The sequence below is a fragment of the Astyanax mexicanus genome, chromosome 6, assembly GCF_023375975.1.
Source record: "Astyanax mexicanus isolate ESR-SI-001 chromosome 6, AstMex3_surface, whole genome shotgun sequence".
Classification (NCBI taxonomy): domain Eukaryota; kingdom Metazoa; phylum Chordata; class Actinopteri; order Characiformes; family Acestrorhamphidae; genus Astyanax; species Astyanax mexicanus.
This window is the reverse complement of record NC_064413.1, coordinates 51,340,445-51,356,067: the sequence shown is the minus strand read 5'-3', so window position 1 is coordinate 51,356,067 and position 15,623 is coordinate 51,340,445. Positions and strand designations below refer to the sequence as shown.

The 15,623-nt window shown below is 37.5% G+C and overlaps 1 protein-coding gene across 3 annotated transcripts in view; it reads left to right on the top strand.

The window, feature by feature from the left end:
• myo3a (myosin IIIA) overlaps window positions 1-15,623 on the top strand; it is a 160,527-nt gene that overhangs the window by 112,892 nt on the left and 32,012 nt on the right. Inside the window, exons 16-23 of one of the 3 annotated variants that reach the window (XM_049480246.1) lie at window positions 1,696-1,849; window positions 3,767-3,855; window positions 4,976-5,105; window positions 6,379-6,435; window positions 7,510-7,595; window positions 7,774-7,815; window positions 13,049-13,129; window positions 15,118-15,323. In XM_049480246.1, coding sequence (XP_049336203.1) covers window positions 1,696-1,849; window positions 3,767-3,855; window positions 4,976-5,105; window positions 6,379-6,435; window positions 7,510-7,595; window positions 7,774-7,815; window positions 13,049-13,129; window positions 15,118-15,323 — 845 coding nt within the window. The remainder of the gene's footprint in view (window positions 1-1,695; window positions 1,850-3,766; window positions 3,856-4,975; window positions 5,106-6,378; window positions 6,436-7,509; window positions 7,596-7,773; window positions 7,816-13,048; window positions 13,130-15,117; window positions 15,324-15,623) is intronic. The other 2 variants (XM_049480248.1, XM_049480247.1) reach the window with 2 other exon arrangements.

Below are 15,623 nucleotides of genomic sequence, written 5' to 3'. Positions count from 1 at the left end.
TACTGAATAATTCATATTAATTACTGAATAATTCATATTAATTACTGAATAATTAATATTAATTACTGAATAATTCATATTAATTACTGAATAATTCATAGTAGTTGAATAAATCATAGTAACTGGTGAAAAATTCATAGTGGCTACTGAATAATTCATAGTACTTGATAAATATTTCATAATGGTTACTAAATAATACATAGTAGTTGCTGAATAATTCATAGTGTATACTGAATAATTCATTGTAGTTACTGAATAATTCATAGTGGATACTGAATAATTCAAAATGGTTAATGAATAATATGTAGTGGATTTTAAATAATTCATGGTACTTGATAAATAATTCATAGTAGTTGCTGAGTAACTCATGGTGGATACTGAATAGGCCATAGTAGTTGCTGAATAGTTCATTGTCATTACTGAATAATTCATAGTTGTTAATAAATAATACATAGTGGCTACTGAATAATTTATAGAACTTGACAGAAAATCATACTGGTTACTGAATAATCCATAGTAGTTACTGAATAGTTCATAGTGGCTACTGAATAATTTATAATACTTGTTATAAATAATAGTTATTGAATAATCCATAGTGGTTGCTAAATAATTCATAGTGGTTACTAAATAACCATACTGGATACTGAATAATTCATAGTACTTAATAATTGAGGTAATTGAATTATTTATAATGGTTACTAAATACTCCTTAGTAGTTGCTGAATAATTTATAGTGGTTATCAAATAATGCAAAGTGGTTACAAAAATACTCAGAGCAACTGCTGAATAATTCATAGTGGTTATTGAATAATGCATGGAGGTTACAGAAAGATTCATATCTACTTCTGAATAATTCATAGCGTTTACTAAATAACCATAGTGGATACTGAATAATTAATCGTAATTCCCCAAAAATCATAATGATATTGTATAATCCATAGTGGATATTAAATCATTCATAGTATTTAATAATTTAAGTAACTTAATTATTTATAATGGTTACTGAATAATCCATAGTAGTTGCTGAATAATGCATAGTGGTTACTTAGTAATCATAGTTGATACTTAATAATTCATAGTGGATATTAAATAATTCATAGTACTTAATGATTTAAATAATGCAATTATTTATGATAGTTACTGAATAATTCACAGTGGATACTAAATAATTCATAGTACTTGTTAAATAATTCATAATGGCTACTGAATAGTCCATAGTGCTTACTGAATACTTAATTTTTAAATATTAAAAAAATCATAGTACTTAATAAATTAATTGACTTAATTATTTATAATGGTTACTGAATAGCCCATAATAGTTGCTGAATAATTTATAGTGGTAAAAAAAAAAATTATAGTGGTAACAGAATAATTCATAGTGGTTACGGAATAATGTATAAGAGTTACTAAATAATTTGTAGTAAATACTGATATTAGCATTAATAGTGAAATAATAAGCCTGTAATTAAAGGAAATGTAACACATATACAGCGTTTAGTTTTGGTAGTTTAGTTTTTAGTACTGTTGGTCAGAGTGAGGCAGGGACAGTGTGAAGCAGAGACTTGGCTTAATCCCAGCAGTATAATTTCATCAGGTAACATTATCTAACTGTCCTGATACTGAATTCTCACAGCTAATGAATAAAGGAGGAAGGACAGCGCTGATCCTGAGGACATGTGTTGGTCTGATCTGCAGGATGAGTACCTGAACGAGGACGTGGACGCTCGGCTGATTGAGTACGAGGACAACCGACCCCTGCTGGACCTCTTCCTGCAGAAGCCCATGGGCATGCTGGCCCTGCTGGACGAGGAGAGCAGGTTCCCCCAGGCCACAGACCAGACCCTCGTCGGCAAGTTACCTGCAGACACCTGTATCACCTGTATAAATAAAAAAATACACTGTACCAATCAAAAGTTTAGACACACTTTAAATTCACAGTTTTTTTTTCTCATTATTTTAAATTGTTCTGCATTGTAGTTTAATACCAAAGTCATCCAAACTATGAATAATAAAAACTGAATATGGTAAGAGTAGGTATGCAGTTTTGCACATTTTGGCTTTCATTTTCTCAGGCAGCTTTATGAGTTGGAGTCTCCTGGAATTCAGGCTTTCAGTTAACAGCTGTGCTGAACTTATCAAGAGTTAATTACTTGAATTTCTTGTCTCTTAATAAAGTGTTTGAGAGCATCAGTTAAAGTAAAGTAGTGAAGAGGTAGAGTTACAGGTATACAGTGAATAGAGAATATTTGAGTAATGTTCTAATCCAGGTTATGAGAAGCAACAACTACTCAACTAAATAAAGAAATAAAATATTAAAGAATACGCTATGATGAAACTGGCTCTCATCAGGACTGCCTAAGGAAAGGAAGAGCAAGAGTTTCCTCTGTTGTACATAATAAGTGTATTAGAGTTTCCAGCCTCAGAAACCACAAGTTAACAGCTCCCCAGATATGAGCATCTAAATGTATTTTGGTTTGTTTAACAGTAATTTTAAGTTACTACATGATTCCTTATGTGTTCCTTCATAGTCTCAATCACTTTAATATTAATTTATAATGTAGGAAACAGATGAATAAATGAAAACATTGAATTAAAAGGTGTGTCCAAACTTATAATAGCGGAAAATAATAATAAACATTTTGAGCTAGTTTTCCGTGTAATAATCAGGAATCTTAGGTATTTTATTTTGCCCAAAACATTACCCACAAGGGAAAACCCAATACATAACCTACATACAGCTCTGTAACAAAAATAAGAGTCCACTTCAGTTTCTGAATCAGTTTCTCTGATTTTGCTATTTATAGGTTTATGTTTGAGTAAAATGAACATTGTTGTTTTATTCTATAAACTATGGACTATAACTATAAACAATCTCGCGCAAATTCCAAATTAAAATATCCTCATTTAGAGCATTTATTTGCAGGAAATGAAAGATAAATGGCTGAAATAACAAAAAAAAAAAAAAAGATGCAGAGCTTTCAGACCTCAAATAATGCAAAGAACACGTTAATATTCATATTCATAAAGGTTTAAGAGTTCAGAAATCAATATTTGGTGGAATAAACCTGGTTTTAATCACAGTTTTCATACATCTTGGCATCATGTTCTCCTCCACCAGTCTTACACACTGCTTTTAGATAACTTTATGCTGCTTTACTCCTGGTGCAAAAATTCAAGCAGTTCAGTTTGGTTTGATGGCTTGTGATCATCCATCTTCCTCTTGATTATATTCCAGAGGTTAATACACACATATTGTATAGTACACACACACACACACACACATAGCAGAACACTGTAAACTTGCTCTACTTGCACTGACATGAACTGGTCACATGACCACGGGTTTCACATGGCCATGCGTCCTTGTGTGACTCAGGTCATGTCTGACATTTGCACACACACACACACACACACACACACACACACACACACACATGCACAGGTAAATACAAGCTCTCTGGAGTATATACAGGAACAAAGCGAGGAAGAAGCATCTCTCATTTATCATTAATGATCAGGAGGCATGATCAGGTGTTTCTCCAGAGCAGAGAGAGAGAGAGAGGCTCCCACTGCCAGCTCAGCGTCCATCTGAATAATGGAGAGTGTTTAGACTGGACAGCCATTTATCTCTTTTTCCATGAGATCTCTGTCGCCTGCATATCAAATGAATGAACTTACTTACTGATTAAATGAATTAATTAATGAATTATTTATTAAATTAATAATGTTTATGATCAATCGATTGATTTATTATTTTTTTTTTTAGAAAAATTTGAGGACAACCTAAAGTCTAAAAACTTCTGGAGACCAAAGAGGGTAGATCTCGGCTTTGGAATTCATCATTACGCTGGAAAGGTACCCAAATCTTTTATTTTACTCAAGCGCATAAAAAAATGGGTAACACTTTATTTTAAGACAGACAGACAGACAGACAGACAGACAGACAGACAGACAGACAGACAGACAGACAGACAGACAGACAGATAGATAGATAGACAGTGAACACCAGTTGATGTGCATAAAGTGAGGATAACTAATGTCAGCCATACAGAAGGTGCAAATACACAGTTATATAATAATTAAAATTTAGCATTGCAAAAGATACATAAACAGTAGATGAATGAACTAGTGAATGAACTACTAGTGCAAAATATTATATGTTCACTATCTGATTTATTGCATATTTATACACTGCCTGGCCAAAAAATAAAAAGTCTCCACCTGGATGTAAGTAAGTAAATGATGTGGGGTTGGTTGATGCTGCAGTTGGTCTGCAGGTTTAGGTTCAGCAACAGTATGTGCTGCTGAAAGAATGAGGTCAGCTGACTACCTGAATATACTGAATATAGAACAGGTTATTCCTGGATCAATTAATGTTTTTCTTCCCTGATGGCACGACCATATTCCAAGATGATAATATCAGGATTCATGGGTCTGGAATTGTGAAAGAGTTCAGGGTTCAGGGAGCATGAGATCATCATTTTCACACATGGATTGAGAGAGAGTTCACCACAGAGTCCAGATCTTAACCTCATTGAGAATCTTTGGGATGTGCTGGATGGAGAAGAGCTGCTTTGTGCAGTGGTCAGACTCTACCAAAATCAATGCTAATGTAAGATCTTGGTGAAAAATTAATCCAGCAACACTGGATTGAATAAATAAATCTTGTGACATTGCAGAAGCTTATTGAAACAATGGCACAGTGAATGTGTGTAAAGACGGTTTAACCAAATATTAGAGTGTGTGATTTTTTTTTTGGCCAGGCAGTGTATATTTATTAATTATCTTAAATAGGAAGTTAATTATTGTAAATTATTGATACATTATTGAGTCCCTGAGTATATACACAGTAAATTGACATGCCACAAGTCATGGGACAAGGACAAGTATCACGGCTACATTACTGTCTGTTAGTGTTAACAAGGTTGTGTTTGATGGTTTTGGATTTATAGAGTTTGACTCTTTTTTTGATCAGGTGATCTATAACGCCGCTGGGTTCCTGGCTAAGAACAGAGACGCTCTGCCTGCTGATATCGTCCTGCTGCTGAGATCCTCTGAGAATGACCTGATCCGCAAACTGGTCACCCATCCGCTCACTAAAACAGGTACTACAGTGCTGCTATTCTCATTTCATGTATTTATGGGATGAAGGGCAGTATGACAGAATACACAAAGTGTGTTTTTTAACATTGGTCTTTTCTTCCGAGCCTGGGTGCGCTTTCCCCGCGGGTTCAGTACATTTAATTGTGAAAGCTGCTCCTGGTGAGGAAGCTATCAAAGCCTGAGTCCGCGTGGGAGTTTGTGTGATTAATTATGTAATGTTATGCTTCAACTTATTGTTTGGGTTAGGGTTTGGAAGTGCTTCCACTGCTTTATGGTTGAACACCATGCCCACACGAGTTTGCTAAGTCATTACCTGGACTTTATACTAGGGAAATGGCAGGATAAAGTCCGGATAATGTCCGATACAACTAGTAAATGTATAGACATTAGTGTTTATACAATATTTACAGCTCGTCTGATTAATATACTTACAAAATTCTGGGTTAAAATATGCCTTGTGCAGCTCAAAGCGCGAAAAAGGCATGTACTAATTCTCTTTATTAATAATGGGTGTGTTTTGCCCGTAATGTGAAATAAACCCTTCATTGTATCACATGTCACTCTCTTTAAGAGGCAGGTGAGCTCTGACTCTGGCATGTTCGTATCATAACAGCGCATCGCTTTTGTGCGTCTCAGCAGAAGATACACCAGCAGCTCATTTAAGGGAACAGCAATGTTATTTTATTCTTTATTCTGTTTATTGCCAAGTTAAAGCTGGATTTTTCGCACTACAGCACATTTATTTGTGTGTGTTTAACATGTGGAGGTGCACAGTGCACACGGCTTAGATGGGTTAAGATAGGATTGGGCAGCTGACTGTTGACTGTTATCAGGGTTTTAATCAGTCAGTGGCGCAGTGTATTTTCCTCCACCAAGATACAGTAGAAACACACCATATATCTACCTGAACACACCGTACTCCTCACAAACCACCATGCCCATCAGTATAAATGTACATATCATATTTTTTACCTGGCTGGCTACTGTTAGCAACTAGTGGAAGGGCATCTTTTAAGGGGTTTCTGATAAAAATGACTCATCAGGAAAAAAAATACTTTACTGGTTTGACCATGTATACAGTTTGTCTTTGCATTGGACTCATAACCAGTGGTTGTCTGGGGGCCCAGGCCAGCTTGGGGTTCTATGTAATTAATTGGTTTGCTTGCCCTGTTGCAACAGGACTGGTTAGAAAACACAGTTGTTTTCTATTGTATTCTATTCTCTTGGTAAAATATTAAACCACAGCCACAAAAAAGTGCCTTTCACTTCTTCCAGCCTACCATCCATTTATCCCTGGTCATCCTCTTACAGCCAAAAGCTGGCCCCTGCGGAGTGAGTAAAGGACACTGCCAAAACAGGAGGCCAATCCAATCAACCTGCAGATATACTGAATAATCACTCTTTAACTAAGCTAAAAGGTCAAAACGTACAGGGGTTGGACAATAAAACTGAAACACCTGTCATCATTTTAGTGTGGGAGGTGTCATGGCTAAATTGGAGCAGCCTGGTGGCCAATCTTCATTAATTGCACATTGCACCAGTAAGAGCAGAGTGTGAAGGTTCAATTAGCAGGGTAAGAGCACAGTTCTGCTCTAAATATTACAATGCACACAACATTATGGGTGAAATACCAGAGTTCAAAAGAGGACAAATTGTTGGTGCACGTCTTGCTGGAGCATCTGTGACCAAGACAACAAGTCTTTGTGATGTATCAAGAGCCACGGTATCCAGGGTAATGTCAGCATACCACCAGGAAGGACCGACCACATCCAACAGGATTAATTGTGGACGCTTTAAGAGGAAGCTGTCTGAAAGGGATGTTCGGGTGCTAACCCGGATTGTATCCAAAAAACATAAAACCACGGCTGATCAAATCACGGCAGAATTCAATGTGCACCTCAACTCTCCTGTTTCCACCAGAACTGTCCGTCACCACGATAAATTATTGTGCTCTAAAACCAGGTGTTTCAGTTTCATTGTCCAACCCCTGTAGTTCTGTGATTAATGATTTCTAACATTTCCTTCTTTTAACCCATATATAGTGAATCAGCCATAACATGCTCAATCTCTCTCTCTCTCTCTCTCTCTCTCTCTCTCTCTCTCTTTCTTTGGTCTCTTTTATTAGAACTCACTGAGATCCAGCTCTGATTGCTGGCTGTCTGCAATAGTTCCTTTTGGTGATTGTAGTTAAATAGAAGTAGAAATTGATCACAGTCTTTTTAAAAAAGGTGTTTCACCAATTTATTTTCTATATGGGCGACTTTTCAAATGAATGGTAGATTATTCTGCAGTTGATACTGTATCTAAAGTTTCTAATCCATGGTTTTCTATCTGGTTGAGGGGATGAGCCCAACATTTTTCAGTGGATTTTGATTTCGCGACCCGTTGTCTGATGTTCCTGTACAGGTAATTTGGCTCACACCAAGGGTAAAACGTCTGGGACGGCCCGGCTGGGCACACACACTCCTCAGCGCACCATTAACTTCGCCAAGGTACCTCTTCCTTCCTTCTCAGATTACTAACTTAAAATTACTGCACTTCTCGAAATGTGTGATTTGACTTTTCTGTATTTTCCATATTTCTTACTCTTGTTCTTCTCTTCTTTCTCCTGCTCTGTTCTTTATTTCTGCTGCACTGCTGCTTGGTTTTGGGCGTTTTTATTGTACAAAGATGGGAGTTCTGATGTTGTTCAGTTCCCTCTCAATCAGTGAGGTAAAAACACACCTTTCAGTATCTGATCAAACCATTTAGACCAGAGGAAACGCATGTGATCTGTTCTGCTTCTACCATCTGCCCCACAGTGTGTGTGTGTATTGCATATGGTATATGTATATGTGTGCATGATTTAGTGTGTGTGTGTGTGCATGATTGAAACCAACCATTTTCGTCCAATGTTCTTACATACATTATATACAGTACCAGTCAAAAGTTTGGACACACCTTAAATTCAGTGTTTTTAGTAATTATTTTAATTTTTTCTTCATTGTAGATTAATACTAAAATCTTCAGAACTATGAAAAAAAACATATGGATTTAAGTGATAACTTATATGTTACTTAGAGACAGTTTTGCATATCTCTGCTGGAGATTTTCTCTGTCAGTTTTATGAGGTAGAGTCACCTGGAATTCAGGCTTTCAGTTAACAGCTGTGCTGAACTCATCAAGAGTTAATTACTTGAATTCCTTGTCTCTTAATAAAGGTGTTTGAGAGCATCAGTTAAAGTAAAGTAGTGAAGAGGTAGAGTTACAGGTATACAGTGAATAGTGAATATTTGAGTAATGTTCTAATCCAGATTATGAGAAGCAAGAACTACTCAACTAAATAAAGAAAAAAAAAATACTCAAGAACTTTGAAAGTGTTTAAGCAAAGTCACAAAGACAATTGAAAAAGATGAAAAAATGATTAAACTGGCTCTCATCAGGACTGCCCCAGGAAAGAAAAAGCATCCAGATTATGTTCTTTCATTGAATGAAGGAGATGAATGAGAAGACATGTCCAGACTTTTGACTGGTGCTGTACATATCTATTATACAGGCATAAATGCTTTGTTATTGAGACAAAAGTGGTTCTTCAAAATAACCGAGAAGTGGTATAAAAAAGTTTGGGCACCCCTGATAATTTTCATGATTTTCCTTTATAAATCATTAGTTGTTCGGATCAGCCATTTCAGTTAAATATATCATATAGCAGATGAACACAGTGCAGTGATACTGGATACTTCAACAAGACAACGACCCTAAACACAAAACACTAAACCCTGCTCAAAATCTAATAAAGCACTAAAGCATTCATGCAGAGGAACAAGTACAGTGTTCTGGAATGATCATCTCAGATCATCTCAGTCATCAGACCTGAATATTACTGAAAATCTGTGGTGTGATTTAAAGCTGTTCATGATCAGAAACCATCAAACCTGACTGATCTGGACACGTTTTGTAAAGATGAATGGTCTGAAATACCCTTAACCAGAAGCCAGACACTATATATGCATGCACATTGTAGTTTTATAAAATATGCAAAGCCATTTTTATCTTTTAGGAAGACCCCAAACTCACTCCTGTTACTGGCACTAACTCCTGTTACCTGCGCTCATTCCTGTTTCTTTTTATGTTATGAGTAACAGGACTAAGAGGTACCAGAAATTAGTTTTTTAAAATAGAATTAGCGAAAACATGAAAACTAGTTAAATGGTGGCTTAGCTAATAGCATGAGGAGCACATTCTAGTGATTTTCCACAAAGTTTGTATTTTAAAAATAAACAAATAATCTAAAAAATCTAAGAATTAATTTAGGTAACAGGAGTGAGTGTTGAGATTGAGCTCCTCAGTCATAGTTAGAGTTTAAAAGAGGACAAATTGTTGATGCACGTCTTGCTGGAGCATCTGTGACCAAGACAGCAAGTCTTTGTGATGCATCAAGAGCCACGGTATCCAGGGTAATGTCAGCATACCACCAGGAAGGACCAAGCACATCCAACAGGATTAACTGTGGACGCTGTAAGAGGAAGCTGTCTGAAAGGGATGTTCGGGTGCTAACCCGGATTGTATCCAAAAAACATAAAACCACGGCTGATCAAATCACGGCAGAATTCAATGTGCACCTCAACTCTCCTGTTTACACCAGAACTGTCCGTCACCACAATCAATTATTGTGCACTAAAACCAGGTGTTTCAGCTTCATTGTCCAACCCCTGTATGTATATATATATATATTTTTTTTTTTATTATTATTATTATTTATATATATTTAACTGAAAATGCTGATGTGAACAACCAATCATGAATATTATCAGAGGTGCCCAAACTTTTTCATACCACTGTACTTCTACGAGTGTATATATATGCACAGGATGAATATAATGATAATCAATAATCAATAATATCAATAATATTTAGTACACAGGATAATCAGCTGCACTATTACAGTTCTGTTGTACAGTACAGTGAATGGGTTCTATTATCTATGTTTCTAAAGTGTCTTTTTAGTTGTTTTTTTTTTTAGTCTTGGGAAAAAAAACACTGTGTACATTGAAGAATCTCACTGTCTGTCTGAATTTCCCTGCCTGGAACTAATTGAGATTTTAAACATATTGTAATAAATGTTCTTTGATGAAGATGTGAATATATTTCCACCCATTTGCATAGTAAGTCATGCTCCCTTTAGAAATTATACATCAAAGATTCTGCCCATTGTTTCCGTCGTGAAGATAAGACCACCTGTACCAGTGTCTCCACTCGGCACATTCACTCTGTGTTTGATGTAGTTTAGCAAAATGTCCTTAAAGTGAAAGTTCAGCAGAAAAAATCACATTTTAACCTTTTTTCCTCAAGACCAAAACATTATTGGACCTCCATTCCTGGAGGTATGATTCTTTAAATGCACACTGAATATACATAGAAGGCTAACATATGTACATTTTATAGACAAAAGTATCGATTTCACTACTTTAAATAATTTCAACCAGGTCTGATTATTGCCAGACCTGTATAATCATCAATAAATCACCTAAATAGAACCTGTCTGATAACATGAAGCAGATAAAAGATCTCAAAAATCAGCACATTGTTATACCCCCATCTGAAGAAATTCAACAACAGATGAGAAAACAAAGTCATTGATCATCTATCAGTCTGGAAAAGGTTATTAAGTCATTTCTAAAGCTTTGGGACTCCAGAGAACCACAGTGATTGACTATTATTCACTAATGGAGAAAAAACATGGAACACAGGCGAACCTTCCCAGGAGTGACCAGCCGACCACAATTACCCCAAAAGGGCATAAACAACTCATCCAGGAGGTCACAAAATAAAGAACCCAGAACAACATTTGAAGAACTGCAGGTCTCACTAAAAAAAAGCCTCAGTTAAGATCAGTGTTAATATTTCAATAATAAGAAAGAGACTGGGTGAAAATGGTCTCCATGGGAGAGTTTCAAGATATAAAACACTGCTGACCAAATAAAGAAAACAACCACCCGTCTCACATTTACCAACTAACATCAAAAACACCACAACCACCCGTCTTACAATTACCAATTAACATCTTGATGATCTCCAGAACTTTGGGTAAATATTCTTTGCACTGACAAGACAAAAGTGGAACTTTTTGGAAGGTGTGTGTCCCTGGCGTTACATCTGGCGTAAAACTAACACATAATAATTTCAGAAAAATAACATCATACTGAACATAGTAAAACATGGTGGTGGTAGTGTGTGTGTGATGGTCTGGAGCTGCTGAATAAATTGCTGTAATAGATGGAACCAGGAATTCTGCTGTTTACCAGACAATCCTGAAGGAGAATATCTGACCATCTGTTCACAACCTCAAGCTCAGGCGTACTTGGGTTCTGCAGCAGGACAATGACCCAAAGCACACAAACAAGGAGAGGCCTAGTTAAAGTCTGATTGAGACGCTGTGGATGATCTTAAACAGGACGTTTATGCTGGAAAATCCTCCAATGTTTCTGAACTAAAAACAATTCTGTAAAGAAGAGTGGAACAGAATTCCTCCACAGAGATGTTAAAGATTTGTTGCAGTTATCTGTCATCAGTTATCTGTAAAGCTTGATTGCAGTTGTTGCCGCCAAGAGTAGCACAACCAAATTATTCCTTTAGGGGGAAAACACTTTTTCACACTGAGCTAGATTGATTTTAATATATATATTTTTTTTAATACATAAAATTATCATTTAAAAAGTGCTTTTTCTATTTAGTCAGGTTATCTTTGTCTGATATTAAAGTTTTTCCGATAATTGGAAAAATATAAGTATGACACAATATATATATATACATATATATATATATAGGAGTTGGACAATGAAACTGAAACACCTGTCATTTTAGTGTGGGAGGTTTCAAGGCTAAATTGGAGCAGCCTGGTGTTCAATCTTCATTAATTGCACATTGCACCAGTAAGAGCAGAGTGTGAAGGTTCAATTAGCAGGGTAAGAGCACAGTTCTGCTCTAAATATTGCAATGCACACAACATTATGGGTGACATACCAGAGTTCAAAAGAGGACATATTGTTGGTGCACATCTTGCTGGAGCATCTGTGACCAAGACAACAAGTCTTTGTGATGTATCAAGAGCTACGGTATCCAGGGTAATGTCAGCATACCACCAAGAAGAACCAACCACATCCAACAGGATTAACTGTGGACGCTGTAAGAGGAAGCTGTCTGAAAGGGATGTTCGGGTGCTAACCCGGATTGTATCCAAAAAACGTAAAACCACGGCTGATCAAATCACGGCAGAATTCAATGTGCACCTCAACTCTCCTGTTTCCACCAGAACTGTCCGTCACCACAATCAATTATTGTGGTCTAAATCCAGGTGTTTCAGTTTTATTGTCCAACCCCTGTATATTATATATATATATATATATATATATATATATATATATATATATATATGTCAGAGGTGATAATCACACTAGTAGAGTGTATGTAAGATGGGAGAGACCTTGAGAAATTACATAGGAAATTGCCTGGAGTAAGATGGATATAATTAGGGCTTGAAAAGTGCATATTTCCTTGCTGTCAGGCCCACATGCTAAGCTGTTATACTGTCCCTTGATTTGATTTGACACATCTGTGTTTACATTGCTCTTTTTATGCGTCTCTCTTTCAGCGTCGCTCGCGGAAATTAACACTCACCCCTGAAAAAAAATATACGCTTGCCTTGCCCGTTGAGCACATCGTGCCTTTACAAATGGTGACTGTGAATTCCCCCTGACCCACGCCCTGTTACTGTTATTCTCCTGTGTGGCTTCTAAACCCAGCATGTGTAGAAACAGGCTGTAGAGTTGTTCCCCCCACATCATTTAAACCTCACTGCTGTTTACTGTTGTCAGTAGAAGGCAGTTAGACCGTCACCCCACCCTTAATTCTGCATATTCTCACTGCTATGAGTTTTCAATAGGCTGAATATTTTGTGTGTGTACAGGGGGACAATGTTGGTGACAGCATCCACCACCCCCGAGAGACCACCAACATGAGGACTCAGACTGTGGCCTCCTACTTCAGAGTGAGATTTTTATATTGTATATTTTCATTAAATTGTCACGCAAAAGCCTTACATGACCATTTCGGTTTGACATAATTTGAATAATTCATTCCTCCCTCTAAAATCAAGAGTATTTAAAAGTTTATTGTGTGATTCTATTATTATTATTATTATTATTATTATTTGTTTGCATTCAACAACAAGAGCATTAGTGAGGTCAGGATGTTGGATGATCAGCTGTGTGTGCATTTGCACATCTGTGTAGGTAGGTGGGTAGATAAGGTTGTTGGGTAGGTAAGGTAGGTTGAGTATGCAGGCAGGCAGGTCAGTAGGTGGGCAGGTAGGAAGGTAGGTAGGTAGATGGTGGGTAGAGTAGGTTGGGTATGCAGGTAGATAGGTAGGTGAATGGTTAAGTAGGCAGGTAGAAAGGTAGGCAGGTAGGTAGGTTGGAAGGAAAGAAGGTAGGAAAGTAGAAAGGTATGTATGGAGGTAGGTATGTAGGAAGAAAGGAATAAGGAAGGTAGAAGGGTAGAGAGATAGGTGGGTAGGAATGATGGTAGGTACGTAAGCAAATGGTTGGTAGGTGGGTAGGTGGGTAAATAAGTAGGCTGGTAGAAAGAAATAAGGAAGGAAGGTAGAAAGGTAGGTAGAAAGGAAGAAAAGAAGGATGATAGGTAGGAAGGAAGGAAGGAAAGAAGGAACAAGTACAGTAGACAGGCAGGAAAATAGCTGGGTAGGAAGGTAGTTAGGTAGAAAGGTAAGTAGAAAGGTACGTAGGTAAGTAGGTAGGTAGGTAGGTAGGTAGAAAGGTAAGTTGAAAGGTAGGTAGGTAGAAAGGTAGGCAGGTAGGTTAATAAGTAGGTAGGTAGGAAGGAAGGTAAGTTGAAAGGTAGGCAGGTTGGACGGAAGGTGAGTAGAAAGGTAGGTAGGAAGGTCGGTAGGTAGAAAGGTAAGTTGAAAGGTAGGCAGGTAGGAAGGAAGGTGAGTAGAAAGGTAGGTAGGTAGGTAGGTAGGTAGGTAGGTAGAAAGGTAAGTTAAATGGTAGGTAGGTAGGTAGAAAGGTAGGTAGGTAGGTAAATAAGTAGTAGGTAGGAAGGAAGGTAAGTTGAAAGGTAGGCAGATTGGAAGGAAGGTGAGTAGAAAGGTAGGTAGGAAGGTCGGTAGGTAGAAAGGTTAGTTGAAAGGTAGGCAGGTAGGAAGGAAGGTGAGTAGAAAGGTAGGTAGGTAGGTAGGTAGGTAGGTAGGTAGGTAGAAAGGTAAGTTAAATGGTAGGTAGGTAGGTAAATAAGTAGTAGGTAGGAAGGAAGGTAAGTTGAAAGGTAGGCAGATTGGAAGGAAGGTGAGTAGAAAGGTAGGTAGGAAGGTCGGTAGGTAGAAAGGTAAGTAGAAAGGTAGGCAGGTAGGAAGGAAGGTAAGTAGGGAGAAAAGTAGGTAGGTAGGTAGGAAGGTTGGAAGAAAGGAAGGTACGTAGATAGATAGGTATGTATGCAGGTAGGTAGGTAGAAAGGTAATTAGGTAGGTAGACAGGTAGATAGGTAGGTAGATATATAGGTAGGAAGAGGAAGGTAGGTAGAAAGGAAGGGAGGTAGATAGCTTTGTATGTATAAAAGTAGAAAGAAAGGTATATGGGTGTGGAGGAAGGAAGGTAGGAAGTATGAAGGTAGCTAGGAAGGTGAGTAGATGGGTAGGTAGGTAGATAGGTAGGTAGGATGGAAGGATAGAAAGGAAGGAAGGTAGGAAAAGATGGTAGGAAAGCAGATAGAAGATAGGTAGGTAGATTAAGTGCCACTTCATTTATACCTAGGAGATTTAAGGCATCCAGTAGCTTGAATAACACATAGATGAATAGATAAGTATACAAAGCAAATAAATAAATAAACTGTCAAAGAAACAGTGCAGTAGATGGAGCAATGTTTAAAGAATCCTAGATGGATATCCTTTCCTTTCATTATAAGGTATTGTTTAGCTATTTTTGGCTCTTAAACTCTTCCTCTCTTCTTTGGGGACAGTATTCTTTGATGGACCTACTGTCAAAGATGGTGGCGGGGCAGCCGCACTTTGTCCGCTGTATCAAACCAAACAACGACCGCCAGGCCAGTAAGTTTGACCGGGAGAAGGTTCTGATCCAGCTCCGCTACACCGGCATCCTGGAGACGGCCAAGATCCGGAGACAGGGCTACTCTCACCGGATCCTCTTCACCAACTTCATCAAAAGGTCAGTCAGGGACGAGGGGACATTTAAATGTAAATGAAATACACCAGGCTGTGGGATTAAATGCTGTAGAAGTCCAAAACTGCAGTTATATAAGTGATTTTCAGCTCTGTCCCACCTGATTCAGCACAGGAAAGTCTTGATAAATAGCTCTGCACTTAAAGGAGAACTCCTGTGTGAAATGGACTTTTGTTGTAGTAAAACATGATAAAAAGTACTTACTTTTGATGAATAGCACACCTCCGTTCTCCCACAGCGTTCAGAGATCCAGAAATTTTAACAGTTTGTCCAAACGCCCTTCAG